This window comes from Cavia porcellus, unplaced genomic scaffold (assembly GCF_034190915.1).
Source record: "Cavia porcellus strain 051 isolate PalLab524CR breed Dunkin Hartley unplaced genomic scaffold, mCavPor4.1 scaffold_8, whole genome shotgun sequence".
Lineage (NCBI taxonomy): Eukaryota > Metazoa > Chordata > Mammalia > Rodentia > Caviidae > Cavia > Cavia porcellus.
This window is the reverse complement of record NW_026947491.1, coordinates 16,503,009-16,529,622: the sequence shown is the minus strand read 5'-3', so window position 1 is coordinate 16,529,622 and position 26,614 is coordinate 16,503,009. Positions and strand designations below refer to the sequence as shown.

At 48.2% G+C, this 26,614-nt stretch overlaps 2 protein-coding genes and 1 long non-coding RNA gene across 4 annotated transcripts; 2 read left to right on the top strand and 1 right to left on the bottom strand.

Annotated features, from left to right (window-relative positions):
* The first annotated feature begins 4 nt into the window (after nucleotides 1-4).
* Acp1 (acid phosphatase 1) lies at nucleotides 5-10,763 on the top strand. Of its 2 annotated transcripts, none has more exons than XM_005001496.4 (6): nucleotides 5-160; nucleotides 3,040-3,113; nucleotides 3,353-3,466; nucleotides 7,335-7,396; nucleotides 8,941-9,046; nucleotides 9,154-10,763. In XM_005001496.4, exons 1-6 carry the CDS (start codon nucleotides 52-54, stop codon nucleotides 9,229-9,231), a joined length of 543 nt encoding a protein of 180 aa, XP_005001553.3. In that variant the 5' UTR covers nucleotides 5-51; the 3' UTR covers nucleotides 9,232-10,763. The 2 variants fall into 2 exon arrangements, with proteins under 2 accessions (XP_005001553.3, XP_003464987.4); XM_003464939.5 differs by lacking the exon at nucleotides 3,353-3,466 and adding an exon at nucleotides 3,203-3,316.
* A 1,067-nt stretch (nucleotides 10,764-11,830) lies between these two features.
* On the bottom strand, nucleotides 11,831-20,378 carry Alkal2 (ALK and LTK ligand 2). The gene is made up of 5 exons (XM_003464926.3): nucleotides 19,537-20,378; nucleotides 17,877-17,930; nucleotides 17,715-17,795; nucleotides 14,983-15,048; nucleotides 11,831-12,382 (listed from the first exon to the last, which is right to left on the bottom strand). Exons 1-4 carry the CDS (start codon nucleotides 19,796-19,798, stop codon nucleotides 14,984-14,986), a joined length of 462 nt encoding a protein of 153 aa, XP_003464974.2. The 5' UTR covers nucleotides 19,799-20,378; the 3' UTR covers nucleotides 11,831-12,382; nucleotide 14,983.
* A 106-nt stretch (nucleotides 20,379-20,484) lies between these two features.
* On the top strand, nucleotides 20,485-22,826 carry LOC134477152 (uncharacterized). Its single transcript, XR_010049064.1, has 3 exons — nucleotides 20,485-21,300; nucleotides 21,471-22,035; nucleotides 22,597-22,826. It is a non-coding gene; the product is annotated as an uncharacterized LOC134477152 (long non-coding RNA).
* The last annotated feature ends 3,788 nt before the right edge of the window (nucleotides 22,827-26,614 follow it).

Here is a 26,614-nt window from a genome sequence, read left to right as displayed (position 1 = left end):
CCGCGGGCATGAGACCGCAAACTGCGCAGGCGCTGAGGTGGGAGGCTCTCAATGCGCATGTGTTGCGTCAGGGCGCGCACCGACGTGGTCAGTGGGCGCCAGGGACTGAGCGGGAACATGGCTGAACGCGGGCTGAAGTCGGTGCTGTTCGTGTGTCTAGGTAAGGGGATTCTGAGCTGACTTCCCCCGGTCGTTGATCTGGACCCCCATTCGCTCTGGGCTGTGCTGCTAGTCAGAAACAGGAGGAGGCTGGGGCACGAGACTTTGGATGGGCCTTGCGCCCGGGTCGCTCTTCTCTTGTCTTCCCGTGAGCTTGTGTCCCTGTCACCTAACATCCCTCCCCCTGGCCAATGTGCCCTTCCCCTGCCATCCGCCTCCGGATCTGTGTCTCCCTCCCCTAACGCCCACCCGCTGTCCCAGCCGGGTCCTTTCATTGTACCCGCTGGTGTCCCTGCCTGTCCTCCACTATGCCCACTTGAACCCAAGACCGCGGGGTCGATATTGTCTGTTCAGGCTTCCACTTCTGAGCCAGTAACCGCACTGGTGTGCTCGCTACTGTCGTTGGTCGCAGGTAGCAGGGCGTCTCAGCTAACGGGAGGTGGAGTACTCCCTTCAGGTTCTTGGTTCTCCGCGTCTCTTGGTAACCTTCATTTCCAGCCCGCGTGCCAATTTCTCATTTTCTGCACTTGAAAAATGAATTTAAAAACTAGTAATCATATATTCTTTCTCAGAATAATTTTTAATCGTAGAATTTGGACACTTCGTTCACCCTTCCTAATGGTAGAATCCACTGTTTGTGCAGTTTATAGAGCTTATCCTCAGTTCTCCCTTTAGGGGAGAAAACAAAATTATCATTGATCCAATTGTTTAGTCTTCTGCTGAGTTTGCATTTCCTACGGAGTGAAAGATTTTACTTCTGTTGGGATGGAACTCTCCCCGTCCCTTCCGTACCTTTTTCCACCCATGTATGAGTGCTGCCTTCCCGATCCTCTTGTTGGCACACAGGAGAGAGGCTTACTGCACCTCACCTTTGTGGCAGCTTTTACTGGATATCCATAATGGATTGTACTTCATAAAAATCAAACCCAGAGACTCCCTTCTTGACTTTTCCAGACCGTAGTTGCTTCCTTTGACCTCTGCAGAAAATACTTTATTCCATAATATGACAAGCTGCTGAGATTCCAGTGAGATTTAACTTTGCTGTAGGTAATAATAGTGACTTCCTTGTCGTTTTTTTTTTTAATCTTCAAGATAATAGTATATGATGCTTACTAGGTGTTTGTTGAAGTTGATGTATGAGGAGGAAAAAGTGCAAGGCTTGTCTTACTTTGTGTTGATAGTGGGTATCGTGATTTTTAAGGTTTTGGTTGAAGCTAACTGGTGCAGTCAGCACACTTACAACATTCATTTCAGGTCTAATGTCCCACTGAAGTGTTTTGTTTTTGCTTAATATTGTTGATTATACTAACATGAACCACACTGGTTGTTTCTGGGGAAATGTATGTTTGTATGTATTTGTCTTCAATACAGTTCATTTTTTTTTTTTAAGCACCTACTTTGTGGCAGGCACTGGGAATATATAGAGTAGTGAACTCCAGGGACAAAGCTCCAGCCTTTCTGGAGCACGTCTAGAATAGTGCCCAGTGTGTGAGTTCAGCTGGTGTGAAGCGTGGGAAATGAGACAGAGTGGGATATGTGGTGAGGAACGCTCTGCCCAAAGGTGACCTTTGAGCACAGACATGGAAGGAGTCAGTAGGGAAGCCATTTTCAGGCCATAGGACTGTGTGTTCTAGAACAGGGAAGCCATGTGGGTGTGCTGAGACCAGGCATTCTCTGTTCCTGAGAGCTTAACAGATGAGTTGAGTGACTATTTCTCCAGCTACCATGGAAACCTAACCAGTGACATTCTGAATGTGAGGGGAGAAGGTGATTTCTTGCACTCCTGCTGGGATCTGCAAAACTAAAGAACCAGAGTGAATACTTAACCATGAGTGGTGGCATACACTTAGGACTGCAGGATTTAGGAGGCTGAGGCAGGAAGATCGCTGAGTTTGAGACCGCCCTGAGCTACACAGTAAGTTTAAGGCCAGTCTGACATATATACTGAGACTCTTGTCTCCAAAACAAGCAAACCAGAGTGAATACTTAGCTTTGTGAACAAAACCAATACTATAGCGCCAGATAGCACATAAATGATGGTGCTTGGGTGTGTTCCTGGAGAACTTTGTCCATAGACAGCACATCTATGTAACATTGCTATATCACACAATTTTCTGTTTTTGCTCAGTTTTCAACTGTTTAAAACCATTTTCAACTATTTAAAAAATTATTCTGAGCTCTTTGAGCTATGCACAAAAACAGTGGCTGAAGAACTTTAATTTTGGGGCCCCTGTTCCAGGTGCCAATCTTGAGAGTCCATGTGAGAATAGGCTTCTCTGAGATAAGCCCTTGCAGGTTTATGGCAGAGTGAGGAAGGGATGCCATTGATTCCAGCTGTGGTGTTGAGATTAGTGCATAGGAGTTGCTGCTCTAGAGGAGAGCTCAGAGAAGTGTGGGTGCTTTTTCTGTGGTAGTCCACCTAGAGGACAGTTGGAGCTGTATGTTTTGAAATGTAAACGTTTTGTTCCTTTGGAACATTCCTTTCGATTTGGAGACAGACTCAAAGAGAAGCACCAGAGGTTTGTCAGTGGCTTGGACACTGGACAAAGACAAACATTATGAAAAGAGCCTTTTGCTCCTGAAGGAGGCCACTCTGACCTGGCTGGCCTGACTCTGAGGGAGCTGTGGTGACATCTGCAGTCTGGTTTTGATAAATAGATTGGCAACACTTCTGGTATCTGCGCAGCTGAAGTACAGTTGCTGAACTTGAGTTTGGATGACTGTCTTCCAGGTTCATCCTGCTCCACAGTGTTGGCCTTTATTTTTCCCAGGGAAGACACAGCCATCACTGGTCAGGTGTATGAGGCGGCCCAGATTTTTCATGCCGTGAGTCAGCTCTGCACAGCTAACAGTCTATGTGCCCTCTCCCTTCTCTTTAAGGTAACATTTGCCGGTCACCCATTGCAGAAGCAGTTTTCAGAAAACTTGTTACTGATCAAAACATTTCAGATAACGTAAGTACTATTCACTACATTTAAGAGGCTGCCTCACACTTCTTTGGGCAGGAAAGTGCCGGAAAAACCCTCTCTTTCTTCTCCTGCAGTGGAGGATAGACAGTGCAGCCACATCTACGTATGAAGTGGGAAACCCCCCTGACTATCGAGGGCAGAGTTGCATGAAGAAGCATGGCATCCCCATGAATCACATAGCCCGGCAGGTACCGTATGGAGTTGATCTGTGTTTTTTGTTGCAGTGGGCCATTGACAGTGGAGCTGTTTCCGACTGGAACGTGGGCCGGGCTCCGGACCCAAGAGCTGTGAGCTGCCTAAGAAATCATGGCATTAGCACAGCCCATAAGGCAAGACAGGTAGAAGAGACCTTCATTTCTACTACTTAGAGTCCCATAATCTGAGAGGCCGTGAGAGACTGATCCAGCCTATGTGCTTATTGGGGGAACTAACTACCTACATGTGCAGTTCTGAAAGACTTGCTAAAATTACATAATTCACAGTGAAATGCAGGCCAGAAGCTGGACCAACCTTGGTTTCCATTCTGTTACAAATTGTTAGACATTTAGGCATGATGACTCCTCAAATGTGTTGCTGGAAGAGAGTCACACTGTATATTCAAAAAAATCTTGGCAATTGCGGAAAGCCTTAGAAATATAGGGTAGTACTGGAGATATTATGGACAACTAATTACAGTTATGCCATTCTCACCCTTGACATCTGCTGGAGCGGTGACAAACCCTTCAGTTTCCAATGAAGGTTCCTTTGAATTTGTGTTAAATGTTGTGTGCTACAATTGTGTTTCTGATGGTTCTTCGTTTAAATGAAGCATTTGAGAACTTGACCAGTTTTTAAGTGGAATTTTCATTGGGTACAAGATTAAAGATTTCTTTTTTTTTTCTTTTAGTTTGTTTCTTTTTTTTCTCCTTGAAATAAAATGGACTTGAAAGAGAAAAAAAAAATGATTAATGGTTTTTGAGGCCCAGAGGTTTTGCTGGGCCAGAAGTTTTTAGCTCAGTGGCACAAGCACCTGCCTGGCAAGTGTGAGGTTGTGAGTTTGACTCCCAGTAGCAAAAAAATAAATAAAATTAAAGATTTTTGAACTGTTGACTCATTTAGATCTCAGGCTCGTGCATATAGTGCTGTTTTTGCGTAAGAGATATAAATTTGTTTTTCCTAACACTTCAGAATTATGAGTCATCTGACTTTCAGGTTGAATTCTAAATGTTTGTGGAGATTGATAGTGTTTCTGCCTCAGTTGTTTAAAGAAGTTTATCTGGCCAGTTGTCTTGTTGTTCCTTTGAAACTACCCCCATTATCTGGCTACCTGGTCTTTGGTGTGTTCAGTGTCAGCTTCATGGTGACACGGTGAGAGGCCATATTGGCCTCCTGAACTGTGACCTGATGATTTTCATCAGCTTTGGAAAATTCTGGGCTGTTTTTACTTTATGCTTGTCTGTCTTTCTTCTGAGAGCAATTTCTGTGTATATTGAACATAAATTTCTCAGGCTCTTTTCTGCTTTTTATTCTGGCCTGGTCTGTGACTTACTGCTGCCCCAAGTTCTGATATACTGATCCTTCTCCTGTTTTCAGGGTCTGTGAAAATGTTCTCTGATTTCTTAGTTTGATTTTTTTTTTCTTTTTTGTAGGTGTAATTTTCTAGTGAAACTCATCCCCTTTGGTCTGTTTCCACACGATCTTACAGTATGTGTGGTCTTTTGTGAGTCTGCCTTTTCTTCACTGCTATCTGTTGCTTGCTCTGCTCTGGGCTTGAGGTGAGACACACACCTTGGTGTGTGACTTCCTTGAGACTTGGATGACTGTGTTTGCTCTTGAACTGGCTCATTGCTCAAGGGGCCAGGTCGGGTTGCTGGCTGTACGGTTAGGCGTGCTGACTCAGGGCTGGGTGCAGCCCCTGGGAGTCCTAATCTGCCCCGTTTGCCCTCTCTGTGTGCTGAGAGCTGAGGTTTGCAGGGGACAGGATGCCTTTTGAGCTTCTTGACCTGGGTGGCAGTGGACCTGGTTGAGGGATGAAGAGAAAGTGCGTGGGGTGTCCTTCTTCGGGACAAGTGTCCCTCCAGGGCTGCCTGTCCTATCACCCTCTAAGCCTGCTGCAAGTCAGTTGGTGTCGGGCTTTTCCTTGTGGTCTTCTGCCCAGGTCTCCACCCAAGCAGGCTGCCATCACCTTGATGCTCATGGCATTTGGGTCCTGATCGTTCTTTTTGTGGGGCTTCCTGTTCCCTGAAGGGCCTGGCCGTGCCCCACACAATGCAAGTGCCCCTGCAGGACAATGAGAATGTCTCCTGCATTCCTCACTGTGCCTTCCTTTGAGAACCCCTGTCCCACCATCTAAACTACAGTTCTCAGAGTGTGATCATGGGACCCCTGGCTTCATGAAGCTTGGGTCGTGGGAAGCAGGAGATCCTCAGAGAGGATCTAGCCGATTAGGAGCTGAGTAGGACAGGTATGGGAAGGCGCCGGCAGCGCCTTCCGGGACTGCAGTGCTATGGGCTGAATGTGGAGCAGCAAGGAGCATCCCTCGGCTCTGTGGGGCCTGCAACCTCTGCTCTGCCTCTCGAACCACAGCTCAGGTGGCAGGCGGTAGGCAGCAGTGAAGGTGGTGTGGGTTCAGGCGGTGAAATCATTGCATGCTTTTGCATTGCAAAGTACAGTTGTTTTTCATTAAAAAATAAAGTAGAAGTCTTGAAAACAGATAATGAACTTAGATTATTGTTAAATGAATCATGCTTAGGTAGTTTTCGGCTTTAATGATGATCATAAATATTGGTAGCAGTCACTCCTGTAAACAAGTTATTTGCAGTGGGGCCCAAATAACATTGAGGGCTGATGGCCTGTTCTGCAAAGCTTGAGGTCCAGCAGGAGGCCCATACCTTCTGGTGCACAGAGTGAGGGTGAGGGTTGGAGCTCACTACCTCCTCCCTGTGTCTGGCTCTGTTCTTGCCACCCACACAGAGTACTTTTGGGGAGATTTTGTGGCCCACAAAGCCAAGTCACCACAGGAGCATGAGGACTTCAGAGAGTGTTTAGCTTTTGTGTGGTTTTCTAAGTTGTTTTTGATCATGGGGTTGATGGGCCACAAGCCAGTTCATGGCCAGCTGCAGGCAGAAATTCTTACTGTGTGTTCTTTATGACATATAAGTTACAGCTCTTTTCTTCTTGGTTATTTCAACATCTAAAAAATCTTGTGTGGTTTGACGTAGTAAGTTACAAATCACCTTTTAGGACAAACTAAGTGAAAAGACTCCAACATAATGTTTAATTCTAGGTTCTAGGACAGTTCAGATAATTAGAAAAATATGTGTAGTATGTATATTTAATATTATAGTATTAACTCAATAGATTTTGAAATGTTAGTTTTTTGTGGTATCTTTTGTAATTATTTAAATGTGACACTAAAAATTAATACTATACTGGAAAGATAAGAGTTCTCATTTTTAATGGAATATGAGTAGCAAGCATATCTGTTGTTCCTTTTCTCTCATTGTCTAATGAATAATTGCTGCTCTTTTAACCGGGTTTTCAACATCTCCTATGTAGCTTCATTTTACAGTATTTTGGAGGATTTTTCATTGAAGAAGATTATTACCTCTTTACTCTGCAGTGTGGTCATGATCTCTTATTTTCTCTTATTCTTGCAATTTACCATGGTCAAAATTTACAAAATATTTTCAATTATATTTAAAGCAGGCTCATTTCTAAATTACAGCATCAGAAAATAGTTATCAGGTTAGGGTCGGGAAAACCCTGTGTGGATGGCCTTCTTTTCTGTCAGAGGGGCATGGGGTTCAGTCAGTATAGAGAAGAGCGGGCACTCGATTCCCTCCCTGATTGCGCTAAAGAGTCTGCTCTGACCTCTGTGTTGTCTCCTCTCCCCCATCAGGCCTTGGGCTGCTGCTCCCGCAGATGGGAGCAGAGGAGGGGAAGAAAGTTCATTTCCTGTTGAGTGGTGGTCCTGAGCATAGATTTCATGGCCAAGTGTTACCTTATCCTATAACTCTTGTGATAACAGAATTTCTTTACATTGTAATTTTGGAAGTAGGTCGACTATTTTAACTTAAAAGCACCTGTATATAATACATTATTTAGTTTAGTACTTAGTAACAGATTTAGATATAATGGAGATTTTATTCCCCCAATGCTACATTTGATCCTATAGGTATGGATGGTATAAATACTAAAATGTTTTGACTTCTTATTCAATTATAGGTTACCAAAGAGGACTTTGCAACGTTCGACTACATGCTGTGTATGGACGAAAGCAATCTGAGGTAACCCCCTCAAGAGTCACTTCTGTCCTGCTCAGCGCGGTCACAGGGCAGGCTACACCAGCCAGCATGGTGGTGATGGCTCCAGTGTGCAGAATGTCAGCCTGACTTCGCAGGTCCGTCCACACAGAGGTGCCCCTTCTGAAGGGCAGGTGGTTGGCGAGACTGGAGGCTAGCAGGGCTGTTACTGCAGTCTTAGGAGAAGCATGGATCTGCACACGTGATTACTGCTGTGTGCTTCCTGACCTCGGGTGTTTTGTTCCTCACTTGTTCCTCCGTTGACCCTGTGCCCAGCCCGGAGAGGCTATGAGCAAGGAGGCTCCTTACTGACTGCAGCTCAGCTTGTGAGAGGCTGAGGGCTGGGTGTCTGTGGCAGGGCCAGCCCAGCACTTCATCAGCATGTCCATGCATTGTCATTGTGTCATTGTCAGGGGAGCTGACCAGTGAGTGCAAGGTACCCCCTCAGGCTCACATCGAGGGGTCAAGTAGGAAGGTGGAGTCCCCAAGCCCCCTGCCTGCATGCACTCCCGGCCCCACCCCTTGGGCCTCATTTGCCCGTCCCTCCCCTCTCCCCTCTGCATTGCTGGCTGCTGGGACTTGGTTCAGTGTAGTCGCGCATTTATGAACCCATTTTCCTTCTGATGCTTAGAGTCCATATGGTCTGTAATTATCTGTGCTGCTAATTACTCATAGAAGTAAACAGACACAGTTGTGATAGTTTTGCATATTTTTAAATCAGGCCTGTCACTAAATTCATTGTTCTTGTTTTTCATTTTATCTGTTGTGTGCTCGTTGTTCTCGTGTGTACTGGAGCTTGTAGGTTTAAACGTGTTGTGGACTGGACACCCCAGTGAGCACCAAGGGAGCAGTGCTTCCCCGTGAGCTGGCAGAGCTGTGTACCCTTGGCTTGCCAGAAGCTCCTGCTGGCTGCTGCAGGGGCCCAGGTTCTGCTGCCTGCTTTGTCCCACGCTGGAACCTGCACCAGGGCACTCTGGGCTGTGCTCCGAGTTCCTGTGGACACACCATGGGTTGGTCAGTGACTGAGTGAGCCTCTGTCTCTGACAGCAGCGTGAGAGGGAGCTGAGTGTTCAGAATGGGCAGAGGCTCAAGGGGTGAGAGGAGGACACTCAGTAATGGGGTTGCTGCAGTAATATGTGTGGGCATGCAGAGGCTGGGGAGAAATGGTGGCTCCTGGTGGCTCTTGTGGCTTTCTGAGTTCCTGTCTCCTCCTTTGGCTCTGGCACAGTGTCTATTTGATAGATCATCTCATTGTGTACTGCACAGCAGAAGTCACAGTCCCTGACTTAGCATCACCTATCCTGTGTGATGGAATCAGACTGTGCTGCTGCATGTGCTCTTGCTTGGGACAGTGCTGTGGTACACAGCCATGGGCAGGCTCTGTGGCTCTGCAGAGGATTTGCTTTCATTTGGAATCAGGTCACTCTGGCTGGGTTTTGATACAGATGTTTCATAAACCCCCTAGCAGATGTCCCTGTTTAACCTGAAACTGTAGATCAGAAAACTAAGTTCATATTTCGATTTTTCAGAGATTTGACTAGAAAAAGTAATCAAGTTAAAAACTGCAAAGCTAGAATTGAACTGCTCGGGAGCTATGATCCACAGAAACAGCTCATCATTGAAGATCCCTATTACGTAAGTACAGCTCCCTGAGGGGGCCTGTGGAGAGGCCGGCAGGTGTGCATCTAGTGTATTAAATGACAGGGGAAGGCCTTGTAGCTGTCTTTTTCTTGTCCTTTCAGGGGAATGAGTCCGACTTCGAGCAGGTGTACCAGCAGTGTGTCCGGTGTTGCAAAGCCTTCCTGGAGAAGGCCTCCTAGGGCTGGCCAGGCTCCACCGCAGCCCATGTGTGTCCCACCCAGTTCTGCCCTCTTCTGTGCTCAAGCCCCAGGCCCCGCCTCTTTCTCCACATGACTTAGCATTTCCCTGTTAAAGATAATTGAAAGTGTAGATCTGCAGTATTTGCAGGAGAACAAATATGCTTGATTTGGTGTTTAGGCATACAGTAAGTTTTCATAGACTAGCTGAGTGTCCCACTTCACCCTATTTATAGAAAACAGTGAACAAGCAAATATAAAACAGCAAAATGGAGACCTGTAGAGCAGGAGTGACCCACAGGCCCAGATCAGCCTCTTAGTCCAGGAGGACCTGGACAGGCTGTGCTACCTCCCTTGGTGTGTGGATGGTGTCCTCCGCTCACCTGTGTACCTCTTTGCCCAGGCCTGTGCTGGAGTCACAGAGTCCATCCATTCATCCTCAGCAGTTCCTCACCAACACTGGCAGTGTTTCAGCTCAGGCACGTTCAGTGTGATTATCTGTATGCATGTGATCAAAAAATACAGTGAATGTTTAAACTTCAAAAAAAAAAATTTACAGTAAGGACGCATTGTTGGGCTGGGGATTTAGTTGAGCAGTGTAAGTGCCTGCCTGGCAAGTGTGAGGTTGTGAGTTCAATCCCTGGTACCAAAAAAAAAAAGAGGACACATTGTCATGAATTCCCCTCAGAATCCCCATTGTTCTCGCCACTTTCTGCAGCAGCTCTGGAGTCCTCTTTGCTGTGCCTCTAATTGGGCTGTTCTGGCTGCTCTGATGTTCTGAATCAATTGAAAACGTCTCCTTTCCATGGTCGTTTTGACTTTGGGATGAGTCAGAGGTCACACAGTGCTGGATCAGGTGACCAAGGCGGATAGGGCTCACTCAGTGTTCAGGAGCTGCCTTGCCATCAGACAGCTTGGCAGCCGTGTTCACCAAAATTTTGATCACACTTTGTAAAGACATGAAAGAGATTTCAGAAAGGGACAATAGCGCTGGAATAAGAATGTTTGAAGCTATGCAGGGATTCAAGGAAGTATGTCTATCATCATCTTTTATTTAAACATTTACTTTATTTTCATGGTATCTCCTAGATTTAAGATAGGAAGATTAGTGCAAATGTTGGTTTAATAGTTGTCGGTTTTGTCTAGTTGATTTCATGAGAAGATTGCTTATTTGCTCCCATTTAAATCACTTTCCTCTAAAAATTTAATTCCGTCCAAAGAGAACAACGCTTATAAGAAGTTAACTTGTGAGCAGTGGAGGGGTGTGTCTGTTTTATATGCATGTGTAATTAGATGTCAAATACAGATTGGCTTAGATATAAAGAAGTAAAAAGTTGGAAAGTTTTATTACATTTGTATCCTTAAATACTGATTTGTTAATAAGATAGTTATAGACAAATTATGTAATTTCATTCTCAGATTCGTGGATATCAGAAAAGATGGCTTTCAGATAAACTGGGATGTTACAAAAGTATAATAGAGAAATATGGTGTCTTCCTCTTTTTTTATTGTCAAATAAAGATTTGAGAACATCACCTTTGTCCGTCTCAGATAGTCTGTGGTGTTGTGTTTCCCTGTTTGCTATCAGTACAAAGAAACAATGGAGAAAAGCAGCTCATGGCTGCCCGATGTAGCTCCTCCATTCAGATCAGGTGACCTAATCCCTGTAGAATCTTAGTCAAAAAAGTCAGTCCTTGTGCAAAGGCTGGGTGGCTCATTACCCAGAGGAACTGAAGAGCTGAGAGGATCGAGGGTGTGCACCTCACTGGCCAGGCCCCCGAGGAGGGCAGGGTGCATTACCCCTGATGCATGTGACAGTGGCTTTTCCAGCACACTTCCGCTTGGAAGCCTACTCAGCTCCTGGTGGAGTTCCTGGGAGCCACAGAAGACTCAGGAGGTAAGATTGGGCATGGGCGATGGCTTCTCCACAGTGGTTGGGAGAAGACATACAGGTGACTGACCACAGCCTGGAGCGGATGAACAAGAGCAGTTTGGCTTCATGGTTCAGCAGCTACCTGATGTCTTAAGGCTGAGACACTGCTTCTGCTCCTCTGTGTTCACAGCTGAAGTTCTCTGGTTTTCTCTGATGTTTATGTGTATATCTTAAGTCCTGAGCTGCAGACAAGTCACAGGACTTGTGAGCACTGCCCTCAGCACTGTACCAGACAGCCGCGCTCAGCAACGCTGTACGAACAGAAACAGTTGACTGGCTGATTTCCCCTTCCTCTGGTTAGATCTTGATGGATGTGTTTAAAATGTACCCCCCATGAATGTCTCAGTCTGTTGAGAAGCCTTAAGGTTCCTCTTGGTTTGATTTTTTTCACAGTATGGGAGATAGCATATTCAACTGTATTTGGGACATTTACTACGAAATTAGGCTAACCTATTTCAAAAGATTGTGTCACTAAAACATAGAAACCTCTTAAAGAAATGCTAATTTGTCCCTTACAGGGATTCTTACTAGCCTTGGAGTTTCTCTTGCTTATGTGCTTTTAAATATTGTGACATTCTGCCTGTGTGGCAGTCCCTTAGTGGAGGTGTAAATCATGAATTCCCAATGAGGAGCTTGTGGGAGAGGCAGAGTCACTCTGAAAACCATTAATTATAACAAACACTTCATTTATTATTTGTACTTATATACAGTATTTACATACTACACAACCGCTGGAATGCTATTTTACATTTATACAAAGGACAAATGGGATTGCGTGGGTATATTCACTGATTTATACTCTGCTGTCTTCAAAATATGACTGAACTTTTTAAACTTTCCATGCAGTTCCACATAATACCCTGGGGGTTTAATTGTAAAAGTAATACAAAATATCAAATCATATATACTATACGAAAATATAGTTTTAAGATTTTGCCAGTGCTTCTAAAGAAATACTTTGTGATTTCGCCTAATCAGGAAAATGAAGTGCCCTTATGTTACAGCACTACATCAAATGAGTGTTGTCAGTTTTTAAGATGAAGGATGGCACGTATCACTGTCAGGTATGCTGACCATCAACAACATACAAATCCAAAGGGATTTTGGAGGAGTCTGTCTGCAAAAATAAATCTCTGTCCTCAGGGAATGGGTGTGAAGAGAGTCCTGTCTCCCAGTGGACCAAGGCACTTCTCAGGGTTCCTGGTGTGGTGCTGCTCACAGCTGAAAGCAAACACACGTGTTAACAGCATGGCTTGCACTGGAGCTTCTGTGCTGCTCAAGCTGCGCACTTGGCTAAAAAGCACCGTGCATTCACAGGGGAGGGCTCAGCGTATGTGTGCCCTTTTCTGTGCTGCAGAAAGTGGGGTCAAGTTGATTTGGGAAAGTCAGTTCTGAGGCTGGGCCAGGCAGATATTTGCCCACATGCAAGTGCCTGTGTACGTGGTCTGTGTCCTCAGGCATGGGGGCAGCTCTGGGAAGCAGCTGGCTGGCTGCCACCTCCGTGTGCACAGGGGTCAGCAGGGCTGATGGTTTGTGTAATCCAGACTGAACTCATGTCTACTACTCCACGTTGGAGTGCTGATAACCCTTTATTTCTAAGAGAAGGCTATTGTCAGGGTCACCAGGCTGTGCCCAGCAAGCAAACCAGCTGCCCAGATACTTATTACTCAGCACTGTACTTCACTGAAAATGCCCTGGAGGTCAGCATTTGATCTGGGAGTCTATAGTGAATGGAACACTGGGGGATATGTGTCAACTTCCTCTATGGTCTGAGAAGGTCGGGGTCGGGAGTGCTCACAGATTTGCTCCCTGCCTTTGGCCTCTAAGGGCTCTGGGCTGGAGCTGGGGAGGAATCTGCCTGTCAGCTGGAGTCAGCGCAGGGTGCAAGGTGCTGTGGTGCCAAGGCTCGGCCCATTGATGGTCACCAGGATGTGTGCTCAGGGTAGCCCAGCACACTGTCCCTGGGCAGATGTGCTGTCCTGGGTTCTCCACTCGGGGGGGGGGGGGTCTCAATGTTCTGAGCCAGCCTGCAAGGCACAGAGAAGCCTGGCCTGTGTCTGTCTTAGTCATGCACTGGGTAATGGTTTGCCTTTGCAGTTTAAGTTGTTTAGAATTGGAGGAATTAAATCTGAAACGTAAGAGTTATGAAACTTTTAGCAAGGATATCCATTGTAAACTTGACCCATTTCTTGTCCAATATGAACTCTGTGACAGCTGAGTCAGCTGTGACTGTCATGCTGTGAACATGCTGCCGTCTCCCCTGTCACCTGGGACTGGTAGCTTGAGATGGGTAAGGGCTGTGCGGCCACATTTGCCCAACAGCCAGGTTCCCCTGAGTGACCTACGCTATGGGACACAGAACAGCCTGAGTGAGTCCCCCTGGTGTAGATTCAGCTAGGGCAGCTCTGGTTGGGCTCCTGCAGGAGCACCTGCCATGGAGGCAGGCTCATGGGCAGGCAACAAGGCCTCTGCTTTCCCTAGTGGCGAGGAGATGGGGACTTTCCCAAGGTGCACCTGGGCAATGTCCAGGATGGCAGTGGCCCAGCTCTATAAACATGTGGGTAGGTAAGAATAACCTCACAGCTTTGGGAGGCTCTGAGTTCAAAGAAAAAGTAGAGTTCACAGCTCACAGGTGGTACATGAAGTCAGCAGGAGAAGGGCGCAGGAGCACACACCTGGCTCTGACTCCAATAAAACCCTTTGCTTCCTCCAGATAACAGCCCTGGAGCCTGTGGCACCCTGCACTGAACCCACATGCCTCAGCCCCACCCCCATCTTTAGAAGCCCTTGCTCCTCACGGTAAAGAGGAGAGTGGCCAGGGTGACAGCACCTGCCAGGCCTGTGGGACAGAGTCCAGAGCTGCCCACCTGTATTCCCAAGCACTGAGTCTATCTGAGTAGAAAAGCACTATTCCTGTCCATTCTTTACGAGACAGAGGAGAGCAGGCACTAGGAGAGTATAATACCCCTTCTATCAGTGCTTTCTGGACAAGTGGATATTTCTGGAAACAGCCATGGTTGGACAGAGAGCCAGTCTTAGCTGTGGTGGTGTGCCCACCTCTGGTGTGCCTGGCACTCCCAAGACATCTGGGAAGCAAGAATGAGTGGACCAGAGGGTCCGGTGGGTTGTGTACAGTGGCCAAGTCCTACAGGCTGGCTCCTAAAGCCAGACTCCCAGCCATCCCCAGCTGCCTGTGACTTGTCATCCCTCCTCTCTGGAGAGCACAACTAAAGGCTATGAGAAGACGTGGATGCATTTGAACAGGATAGCTACTCTATTAAGCTTATGGGTATAGTGAGAAGACGCCAAGCCTTTACCAGATGTGCTGTAAAATGTGCAAGAGCATGCTGAGCCACACACAGATGGCCCCTGACTTTTTACCAGACCCAGTAAAGCTGGCGCTTCTAATGCTGCACTTTGGTGTTCCCTGGGCTGATACACACTACGGTTCTCTGGTATCGCATGTTCTCCAGGGTGGGGTGTTAAATGCATCTTGACTGACCGGGGTCTATCAGGATGTAACTCTTGAAGAAACACTGTGCTCACTTGGGCTGAGAAACTGAAGCACAATTTTAAAAACGGTCCTGGGTCAGGCTCTCTGGACTGAGACCAGCAGGCTACAGTCCAGGTGCCCAGGAGAATGCTTGCTGGCTCTGCAAGCTCCCAGCAGGGGGCACCTTTCGTCAGGGCCAGCGTTTCCAGGTACTCTGAAGATGTGTGAGGCTGACCTATGGGGAAGGCTGCCTGGGTCCAAGAATGGTTGTCCACGTCCCATGGGGGTTCTGGCCCTGCTGTGTGGCTCACCCAGCTTCGGGGCTTACCTCACCCCTCCATGCACGCAGGACTGACGGCCAGCCGAGTAAGAAGCCTCGCACACCTTTTGTAGTCTGCAGAGAATAAACCACAGGCCTTTGTCAGTTATGTGAACACCACTAAAATAAACAGCAGTGGGTTTTTTTTTAAGCTTATCAACTGCTCTCCCCATTTATTTATTTCTAAATATTCTGAATTTCCTGGCAGTAATATGGAGTCTGCCATGTGCAGTCAAGGGCTCTAAATTGATTCGGTAAACTATGATTCTTCAGGGACATCAGGCAGAAGGCAGGTAACTCGGGGCTCAGTGGAACAGCTGCCACCTGGTCCTCAGGCTCTGGAAACACCTCCAGCTTTTCCCCTAGGGGAACAGAATATTCCCACGTCCTGTGTGACTTGACTTCCAGGTCACACACAGCCTGAGTCCCCACCTGACCATGACCAAGTGACCATGACACCCAGACTTCTGCATTAACATTCTCAAGAGGGTAGGTCAGAAGTAGCCAAGAGGCCTGGATTGGACAAGATGAGGAAGCAAAAAGCTAATTTCTTTTTTGGTGGTTCTGGGGATGGAATTGAGCTGGTTTCTGAGGGTGGACTGCACATAATTCCCATCCCACCCTTCTGCCAGAAGCTGGGGCAGGGAAGACACATGGGAAGGTTTAGTGGTCATAGCCTTAAGGGACTTCCTCAGGGCCCAGTTCTGTGCAAAGCTGTGCTTATTTATGAATTACTAAAGGTTATTTCTCAGCAGCACAAAAATCCTGTTTTAGGGAAGCATTCATGTTCCCCTGAGATTCTGAATGAATGAGTAAACTGACAGTAACAAATCCACACAATATGTCAGACAGGAAGCTAACTTTGCTCCTGAGTCTACCTTCTGGATATTCAAAGCACATAGCATTTGGTTCATCAAGGGAAAAATGTAACCATCAGTAGTTGGTCACTGGGTTCCTGCTCTAACGCCCTTCTCCCACACTTTCATACTGTACCCCAGATACAGTGGACTGTGAGCTCAGCAAATTGTAATTGCTCCCTGGGGACCCTGGTTCTTCTGCCACTGCACTCAGTCCACAGGTCTCAAGCAGTGCCCCTCAGACCATACCATGCCAGTGGAGACCTGAGCATCTTGCCAAAATGCAGATCCTATTCCTCAGGCTTCTGAGGGACTCAATTCTGCATTCCCCAAGCTCCCAGGGCCCCTAGGACCCTCTCAGTTCTAGCATTCCAGAATGCCAGGGATTTTTCTTTTGTGCAGCCTGAAGCAGCCAGGAAATGGTCAACTTTAGTTCTCCAACTGTTTATGGGCCAAGATCAGGAAGAAGCAGCCATGCGTCTCAATGTACCTTCCACTTTCGGGGGCTAGGGTGAGCTGGGACCAGTTTTGATATCTTGCAGCCAAGTTACTCTGAGAGAAAGGAGGTAGCAAATGTATAGCACAGCACAGCATCCTGGGAAAGGGCTTTGCAGAGAGCTGGGCCCTCCGCACAGGGGCAAATTAAACTGTCTCCTCATCTGTCCATGAGAGGTTAGGTGCATGATCAGAGGTCATTTTTGCATTTAGAATATGTGTTCCTCCAGTATTATTGTAAGATGATATTCAACATTCAACAATAGAAAGGTCCTCTGGTCACAGAGCAGGTTAGTGATTCTCAAGCAACAGAAGGGAGAAGGACAATCTTCACCAGTGTACATGGCATGTGCAAAGGGTGGGAAGAAACCAAACCCTGCAGGGAGTGCGTGCTTGGTCGGTACTGTGGCCTGGGGAGTGCTGGTGAGACCCACAGCACGACGTCCTGCTTGTGCCTGGCAAAGTGCCTGCCACAGAGGATGCAGCCCTACTGCTCAGAGCACCTGCTGTCTGGACCAGGAAAGAGCCAGTGCTTCTCAAAAACCAGCATGGGCCTTTCCAGCCTGTGACTCGGCCTCAGGCTCGGGGGCTCTGAAAGAGTGGAGTGGATTCCTGGTGCGTCTGCATGGCTTTTCTCCTATCAGCCTTAAATGGAGTGATGATTTTATGAAGCACACGAGGAGCCACTTTTGGGGACATAAAATATGTTTTGTTATGGATAAACAGCCAGAAGCTCACTGCAGAGAAAGCAAAGCCTCCGAGAGAGAGAGAGAGAGAGAGAGAGAGAGAGAGAGAGAGAGAGAGAGAGAGAGCGCGTGAGCTGGGCTGAGGACAGATGGAGCATTGTGAACAGCAAATAAAATGCCTGGGTGATGAGTTATTATCACTGATGGAAAAACAAAACCTCTGGTCAGCATGGTAGAGAGGGACACAAAAGTCCGGCTACAAAGTTTGAGGCCAGCTTGAGTCCCTGCCCCAGCACTGTGCACAGCAGCGAGGCACTTGGGCAGCTCACTCCTAACCTGTGTGAGCCTTGCAGTGAGCAGAGCAAGGCGGGCGCCCTGCCAGGATTCATAAACAAAACGAGAACGTGCGCTGGGGAGTTCAGCCCATTCCTGGAGCCTGGAGTTGATTAATTCCAAAGAGTGACCATTAGTTCCAGAGAATGAGACTCCTTCTGGGGTGGTACTAGCTTACACAGAGCCTATTTCTTTCTCTTTCTCTCCCTGTCTCTCTCTCCCTTGCTGTCTCTGTCTGTCTGTTTGTCTCTCTGCCCCCGCCCCTCTCTTGTGAGCCTTGTTATCTCACCAGCTTTAGGTATCTCGGCCCCAAGGCCTGGTGCTGCCCTGGAGGCAGGGGTTGGTGGGGGGGAAGCGGGGCCTCACTTACATGCCGGGATGGTGCAGTCCCTGGTGTTGTGGTACAGCCTGTGGAAGTGTTTGCTGCACTTGGGGCTGAAGTAGAGAGGACCTGAACACAGGAAGGAGAAGAAAGTCACAAAGACTCCAGCTGACAGCAGGGAGGGCAGAAGGGTGGGGGACACTGCCTCACCTGTGAGATGTTTCAGAAACTTGTCCTTCATCCTAAGATCTCGAGGGACGATTTCTGAGTGAGGGAGAGAGGCTGTTACACTGCATGAAAGAAGCACTTTTTAAACTCAATCTTGCGTGAGGACCAAGGACTGAGCACTCATTCCTCATATCTCAGCACAAATGGGCTGGGGAGCACCCTGAAGATGCCCCAGGAAGCCTCACATCAGGGACTGCTTTCCTCCCATGAGCGTGGGCTGCTTATAAAGCTCCTCTACAGCTGGGGAGGACACAGAGATGGGAAAGACACTGGGTGAAGAAAGTTGCTTTTTTTTTTTTTCGACAGCTTGCAAGGAATTGGTCACTTTTAGATACTCATTTCAAAATTTCAAAGAGCTTGGGAATCAAATCCCATGGCATTTCAAAGTTCTAGAAAGAAAATCTGATCCTTCAAACAAAAATAAGGTTATAGAACATGATGTATCGTAGGCAAATGTTTAGTAAACGCCTCTGAGAGCATGGAGAAGACTGGTTGGTTGGGGGACATGCTGGAGTGGAAGCAGGCATAGGGCTGGGCTAGGAGGCAGAACAGGGCTCCCAGGCACAGGGTCCTCCAACCTGCCGCTTCCCCCCCTCCCCCGGCCCTCCCGCCACCTGGTCCCCAGAGATGACACTGGATACCTCTCTGGTTTTTGCCTTTGTCTCTGCTCCTTTACAGTCTGCTGTGGTCATTTCCCTCCCTCCACGTGGGCTGCTTGCTTCTCTTCCTTTATTTCCCCAAAATGCTATCACCCTTCCCACCTCGGGAAGGGACACTGGCCTAGCACCATCCCACGTGCCGGGTGGAGATGTGGCCCTAATGGCAGTCCTCACTCCTTTCAATCCGCATCAACTTGACCAGATCATTTCTGACCCAATTGTGTCATGAAAGCATTAAAAGCGCGAGCGCTTTCCTGGGAAATCCCCCACGGGGCAACCACTCTGGGAAGGGCTCCACCACAGGAAAGCAGGGCCGGCCCTCGGCAGTGAAAGCACCAGCCTGACAGCTCTGCCCGCTCCAGGGTCACAGCGGCAGCTCTGTGCAGAACCCCCGACCTGCCCTGCCCAGGAGCACCAGAAGGATGGGCCCCTGCCAGCACTCAGGCACAGACCCCTGCTTCTGCTGGTTTCTTTTTCTTTGAGGAAAAAAAAACTGATCTCTCTCTTTAATCGTATTTCTCAAAAAGCCATTCTATTCCCAAGTGAATTCCCAATGGAGTATGACTTCAGACACAGAATGCAGGCAGCAGGGGGCCGCCCAATGGCCCACACCACCTCAGCCCTCTCTGTCCCTTGGTCCACCAGCCTGCCTAGGACACTCATGCACGAGCCCTTGGGAATCCCTGGGACAATCACCTTGCGCTGTGCCTCAGCCCACAGGACCTGCCTAACACACTCCTCCTCTCTGCTCTGTGGATTCCACACCGCCAACACCCTCAGTCCCTCTGCCCCTTGTTCCACACAACCTTCTGGGGCTCCACTGCCCTTTGCAACTTGGGACCCACACCACGCGGACCCTCACCTCCTCCCTGGCCTTCGGCCCACACCGTCTGCCTGGACCCCTCACTCTGTGCACTTCAGGGTCCACATTGCCTGGACCCTCTTCTGCCCCCTTGGTCCATGCTGCCCGCCAGGACACTCACCCACTCTCTGCTCCTCTGGGTCCGCCCCATAGTCCGCTGCCTCCCTCCGGCCCAGGGCGAGGTCCGGCTGGTCAAGCAGCTGCAGCCGCTTGGCCTCGGCCGGGTGCGACTTGCGCAGCTCCTGGGCCAGCTCGGCCAGTAGCAGCCGCAACAGCGCGCGTCGGTCCACGGAGCCCCGGGGTTGCATGCGTCCCCGACCTGGCCCCGCTGTACCCAGCACAAGCAGCAGCCCCAGAAGCAGGGGTCGCCCCGGAGCGCGCATGGCCCGGCCGCGGGGCACAGAGGGTGCGCGGGTCCCCAGGACCCCTGGGCCACCAGGCCGCGTCACGCAACTTTCTCCTCTGCCCTGGCTCTGGGCCTGGGTAAGCGCCGCCGCCACCTGCCCTCAGGAACTCAGCGCCGTCGTCCCGGCTGGGTCCGTGCGCCCGGATCGGATGCGTCCGGGTTCTGAGTGTCCAGGTCCCAGTGCGCCGGGGTCCGCGTGTGCCCGGGTCCTAGTGAGCCTTGGTTCGAGTGCGCCCAGGTCCGAGTGCTTCGAGGTCCTCGTGCGCCTGGGTCCGAATGCGCGCTCTTGTCCGTGTACCCGGGTTCTACTGTGCCCAGCCCCGTGCGCCCGCGTCTATGCGCCTGGGTCCGTATCCTCCTGGTCCGCGTGCTCCTCGCCAAGCGCAGCAGGGTTGCGGGACACGGTGGCGCCGCTCCGAGTGGACCTCGGGCTCCTGGTGCCGGCCAAGCCTGGCCGCGCGCTTCTTATGTCCGCTGCCGCCGACGCAGGCGGGTCTCCGACGCAGCGGCTTTTACCGGCGCGTGGCTCGCTCCGCTGCCCGCCGCCGTCAGACCCCCCGTCCCGCGCCTCCGCCCCGCCCCGCCGTCTCTCCGCCCCTTCCTCCCGCCCCCGCCCGGCCTCTCCCCGCGGGTGCCCGGGTTCCTGTCACTTGTGACAGCAGGAGGAAAGGCGCCTTTGCCGGGAACTCGGATCCGTTGTCTAAATGTAGATTTTGGGCTTTTAGGGAGGAGTCGCCTGACTGCCTGGCATTTCCTCAGCGGATTCGAGCCACGCGCGTCGGGGACCTGCGGGCGCGGCGCGCGTCTACACAGCCGGAGCCGCCCTGCACGCTAGGGGACCGGACACCCGCGCGCCCGGCATGCGCCGGCACCTGCGGGAGGGCTCGGCCGTGTACTTCCTGGAAAGCTTTTTCTTGTAAAATGTGTTATCGGGCAGTTGCGCACTTTCCCGTTTTATAGGCGCTGTCCGGGTAGGAGCTGCACCTCCTCCAGCGACCCGGCTGGGAGAGGAGTCGTGGGTCGCGACCCAGCGCCCCGGACAAGTGCGCGCGGCCTCCGAGGGGCGGGCCGACGGGCCCGGGACCGGGCGCTGCTCCCGTCCACTTGCCCGTCAGTTAGTCTGTCCGTCTGTTCTTGCGTCCTTCTGTCCTCCGGTCTCAGCCCTTCCCTGTGCTGGCCCGCTTTTCCCGGGAGGAGGTGGAGACGGCGCGTGAGACCCCTGATTGTGCGCCTGCCTCTGCGCTCTTCCTAAGCTAAGGGTTTGCTGTCCAAATGAGAGATTTTGTTTTATTTTGGATTTTTGTGTTTGTTTGCTTGCTGGGTTTGTGTTGATCTTTCTTTTTTTCTTCCTGCGTGCAACATGAACGCAGTGCGAGTATTTCCGATGAATGCACCCGGGGAAAAGTTAAGTTTCTTGTCCCAGAGCTCTCAGGCGGAGCACCGGAATCTACTTCCTTTCCTTGTTTGAGGAAAAACCAGGTAACCTAGCAAGAGCGACACCTGCTGGTCGGTTTTCCAGCGCCAGCTCGATTGGTTTAACCCTCATTTCCCACTGTGAGGCTTCCTTTTTCATTGTTTTTAATTTTTCCCCTCGTCACATAGTTTTTTAGATTTAGATTATTTTTTAAAAATAGCATTTGTTTTTACAGACTCAAAAGCTTCACTTCTGAAAAAAAAAACACCAGTAGGCTCTCACACAGCAACTCTATCAACCAAGTGAGAATCTGTCGTCTTTGATGGCTGGGTTTCTCGACTGACTCCTTTCTACCACCAAGGCCACGTGCAACCTCGCTTGCTGGATGGCAGGAACAGCGGGCACAGTCAGAGGTCACGGGGGTTTGGTTTGGAGAATATGGCAGCTAAGGGCCCGACAACTCATGCGTCCATACATGCATGCAAGAACAGTTCTGTGGCTGAAGTAACTCTATGTGCCCTTATTTTATATAAACAACTTTTACCGATGTTTAAAAATTTAATTAAGCATGTGGATTTCCTGGTCTCCTCCTCCTCCTGGTCTCCTCTTTGCAATATGCAGCACCGTCAGGCTGAGCTGCATGGTATCTCCAGTTACCAGACACACTTGCAGTCCTGGTGACCAGTACATCCGATTGGACTAGTGTTCTCGGGCCATGGGGCTGAGCAAAGGACAGTCAAACAAGCCACCGGGACACGGAAGCCCTACTGATCAATCAGTGTCTCATCACATCTTCCCAGGTATTGTCCCTACTGGAAAACTCTGTCATTCTATGGTTGTTACTAAAAAAGACCCCAAACAACAAAATGTAATATTCCCACCAAAAAAGCCAAAGATAATCACTTGAAGTATCACCATGAGTTTTGGTATTTAATTTCATGCATAAAGTGGTGCCATAATTATATTAAATAATATTAATAATGTAATTTCCAACTGTCTACTGTCAAGGGTTCAAAAGGCCAGGAAGGTAAGAGAGAAAATGAGATCATACAGTTGACTAGAATTCCTGGTGGAAAAAAGCATTTCCTATGCTAGATTCAAGCTGTTTTCCTTTTTAAGAAAATTATGTTGGACCGTAGAAAGAAAAACTCAGGCAAGAAGAAGTATATTTAATTTACTTAATATCCATGGAAGGACATGGGATTAACAGTATAAAGTTCCTTCACTTGAACTGCAATCATCATTATCTTGTCCCTAAAAGGTACATGTTTATTTTTAGATGGGTATTAACTATCCTTAAAAACTTGTACAACAAAGAGTCCACCAAAAGTGAAAAGAAGAATACTATGTTTCTCTAACAGATGGTGTTACCCTCATACAAGGGACCATAGAGGATGTCACATATCTTGGAAAACCTACTGCACTGCTGGTCCTTAGAGAAGAAACTGAAAATGCAGTGTTGTAATCTCAGTGACCGAGGTTACCCAAGCAACAGTTCACTGTGCTAATAAAAGTCTGAAAGGTAATGGCCACTTTGAGCACCCCTTGTAATTGTAAAGGCCAAAGGTAACTTGTATTAATCTCATGATGTTTCAATAAATTTAGAATTAAAATATTTATACAAGTTTCTCTGTTTTTCAATGTGTATATGTTTTTGGGGAACAGACTGTATATAAGTCAACATGTTTTAAAATGAATTGTTGTATTTGCTCAACCATTAATAATTTAACAATCTAACAGCTCTTATTAGAAAGAAAAACAATCACCTTTCATACAAGATAACATGTGCCATAGTGACAGGTTGCTTAATGTTTAACTTTTACCTGTTCTGTTGTTTTTACTACCAATATGCTATTATTGTGCTAGAAATGTACTAGACACTCTACGAAGGTTTTAGGAAGACAAGATTTCTCATAGGACCAACTTCCTAATCTATACCAGGTATGATCAAAAGGTATTGTGAATGTTTTAAGTTAAAAAATTACAGTAAAAGACACACTGCTACAAAGACATCACCTCTTAAAATGGTCCCCCTCACTTTGAACACACTTGTCCCATCATCCTTACCACTTTCTGAAGCAGTTCTGAAGTCTTCTTTCTTGAGTGTCTAAAGTTGAGCTTTCTTGACTCCCTCAACATCCTGAACTGACTTAGAACATTTCCCTTTGATGGTCAATTTGGGTTAGGGAAAGAGCCAGAAGGCACACGGTGACCAAGGGGGCAGAGGAATCACCACCTTGACACTCATGCTACAAACACAGGGCCTCTGAGTGCCTAGCTGCCGGGACTGCTGCCTTAGGCAGCGTGACCGAGACCTGCTGACTAATAAAAGTTTGGAAGTTACTGACCACCAGTTTGAGCACTCCTTCTAATTGATGTGCATGGACAGTCCTTCCTGCTGTCTCAGCACAGAGCCCTTGGCTTCTTTTTCTTGGTGCAAACAACCAAACCCTCCTTGGAGCCTGCTTTTCTTCCACTGCTGGAGCTTTTCAAGCCTTTCAGCTCTGCTCCCTTTGGCTGCTGATGGTCACCATCAGGTTTTTGAAGCCTGAATTCCATGCTGCCTTATCATCTCCAGTCACAACAATTGCCAGCTCTCTTAACCCTAACCCTAACCCTTATCCTAACCTAATCTTAATGCTTTAAGAATGACTACCTTCAGCATCTCAGGACAAGAACACAATGCATCTGAGTCCTTAGCTGGGGTGTCCTGAGGGTGAACTCTAGCTTTGTTCCAGTCCCATCTTGAGAGCTTGTCAGAATAACCCTAACTGTTCACATTCCCACCCATGTGCTGGACTTCTGAGCCCCCAGGAATGGCCTGGTAAGCTCCACCGACAGCATTCTGAGCTTTTTCTAGCCTGTTTTCCCAAACTTTCCTAGATTCACCCTGTTAGTCAGTTTCCAATCACAGACCCAAAGTACATTTTCAGACATGATCACAGCAGTAACCCTACTTGTTTGTACCAATTTTCTAGGATTGGTACAAAGGATTGGTCAATGTGGTAAAGTTGACAATGAAAATTAACCACCGCAGACACTGGCACTATGACAGCAAGGGTTGTAGAATCCAGAGAGTGTTTGAAATGAGCTGTCTCCCTTGAAGGCAGAGGATCCTAAAGTGAAGATGCACTGTGTCCTTAACCATACCCGACAATATCCTTCCTGAGCAACCTTGGGAGCTATGGAAGGACAGTGAGTTTTGAAAGTCCAGAATAAGGGGTGGGCATTGCCTGCACTGGCACAGGGCATCAGAGATGAGCTCCCAAGGGAGGCCCGAGAGGGGACAATTGGAGAGGAACTTTCCAGAGGCCATGTTCTCCCCAGAGCACAGTACACAAGAGTGGAACCCATCTGTGGCACTGCCTTGGGGAACTGATTTCTTAACATCCAGCAGTGACAAGAGGAACCGTCATCTCAGAGGATGTGTGGCAATTAAAGTGTGTTAAAAAATTGTACAATTGTACAGTAATAAGCCTTTCCTAGTGTGAACAATCTTAAGGTTGTGTTTCATTATCCCCATTAAGTCATAAAAGAAAGCACATTCCAAATCCTATGGAACATCTGGGAATGAAGATCTGTGACTTGTTCAAAGCCGCATAGAATATCTATTCTTAGGAAGTGGACAGAAATATCCCGAATGTGTAACTTTTCACTAGACAGACCAGCAAGCAGCACTGTGACTGAGGGCTCAGACAGGGCAGTAAGGGCTCTCCTGGGACTAGGAGTACAGGCCAGAACTGAGGATGCAAGCAAGTAACTGAGGCTCCGGCTTGCAAACCAAGAGTCCAGATCAGAGGTTGAGGCTCCAGACTGGAGGCTGAGGGTCTGGTCCAGAGGTTGAGGCTCCAGATCAGAGCATATAGAAACATTTTCCAGCATAAAAGAGTACGGCATGTTTGGAAAATTTTAAGTTCCAGAGTGGAAAGAGAAGACATAATTTTAAAACCTACTGTAAGTTCTTTGAATTTCCTGAAGTCTGTGATAAATGATTGCTGATGTGAGGAGAACATTTTTACATTTTATGAGGGTAGTTACAGGGCAAGGACAAAGGGATTCAAAGCTAGTGGTAGGTCATAAGGAAGCTTTCCAACAGTGCACTCCACCATTTGCTTATCCATCCATCCTTCCTCCCATCCATCTGTCCATTCATCTATCTATCTATCTGTCTATCTATCCAGCCTCCATCCTCCACCTTTTATTCATCCATTAATGTATCCACCCATCCTCCTTCCATCACCCATCTTCCCAATCACTGGTTCCTTCTGTGACTCAACACTTACAGAATTCCTGCTCCAAGGAGTAGACACTGGCCACAGCAAATGAAGTAAAATAGAAGTTATAAGTAGTTCAAGAGTGGAAGGAAAAATAATAAAGAAGAAACAATGCCAAGATTCAAATGAACTAGAGTGGAGCCTAAAGTGTGTGTGTGTGTGTGTGTGTGTGTGTGTGTGTGTCTGTGTGTCTGTGCGTTTGAGCGCACATGTGGTTGGAACCCAGGGGTGCTCTGCCATCAAGCTACGTTCCCAACCCTTTATTTTGAGACAGGATATCACTAAATGGATCAGGCTGGTTTTAAAATTGTGGTCCTCTTGCCTCAGCCTCCTGGGTAGCTGGGATTGCAGGCATGCACCACTGTGCCCAGTAGGAATCTACATTTGATAAGGGACCTCAACCAGTATCTTTAAGATATGGCATCCGGGTTAAACCCTGGGAAACTTTTAGGTGATACAATTGAAAAAAAGGAGACAACCCAGAACTAGAGCATGGAGATGGAGTAGAGGCTAAAAGCAAACTTGGCTTCTCAAGAAAACCAACCCTTTTAAAAACTGCTTTTCCCTGAGAATGACACCCTCAGCAATGCATGCTTCTCTGGCTGCATTTAGAAGTACACAGGGGAAAAGGAGCATACGCTTGAGCTGGGAACTGTTTACAGCCTCCATCAGGTAATTCATTCACTCAGTCAGCAAATATTGACTGTGGCCCATCACAGGCTGAGCACAGTTCTGGGAAGGTTGGGATCTCGGGAAGTGCAAAGATCACTCCTACTGCTGGCCTTATTTGAGAAGAAACTTCAGCCTAACTAGAAAAAGAGATAGAGAATTAAGAAAAAGAAATAACCTAAAATAAAAATTTTGATAACGGCAGGACATCTTTCTTCTACTTCGTCAGCCTACAAGGACAACAGTATTTCAGCCAGGGCATTTTTGCTGCTTTATGGCTGGAAGGAAGCACAGCTCAGAGGCGACCTATGCTGAGGCCCAGGTGTGTTCCCCACCATCCACAGGAAAACATGGGCCTGCCCTGGCGCAGCATCAGGCAGCTTACAGAGCTTTGGGTCACAGGAAGGACGCCCATGTGTACCCAGTCTGCCCTTTT

Excerpts from the sequence above, each read along its gene's own strand:
- Acp1 (XM_005001496.4), top strand. The coding sequence starts at position 52 with ATGCGCATGTGTTGCGTCAGGGCGCGCACCGACGTGGTCAGTGGGCGC. Across the intron at positions 3,114-3,352 it reads ATCAAAACATTTCAGATAAC|TGGGCCATTGACAGTGGAGC; the intron begins GTAAGTACTATT and ends TTTTTGTTGCAG. Across the intron at positions 9,047-9,153 it reads TCATTGAAGATCCCTATTAC|GGGAATGAGTCCGACTTCGA; the intron begins GTAAGTACAGCT and ends TTGTCCTTTCAG.
- Alkal2 (XM_003464926.3), bottom strand. The coding sequence starts at position 19,798 with ATGCGCGCTCCGGGGCGACCCCTGCTTCTGGGGCTGCTGCTTGTGCTG. Across the intron at positions 17,796-17,876 it reads GTTTCTGAAACATCTCACAG|GTCCTCTCTACTTCAGCCCC; the intron begins GTGAGGCAGTGT and ends TCCTGTGTTCAG. Across the intron at positions 15,049-17,714 it reads GGACTGCACCATCCCGGCAT|ACTACAAAAGGTGTGCGAGG; the intron begins GTAAGTGAGGCC and ends TATTCTCTGCAG.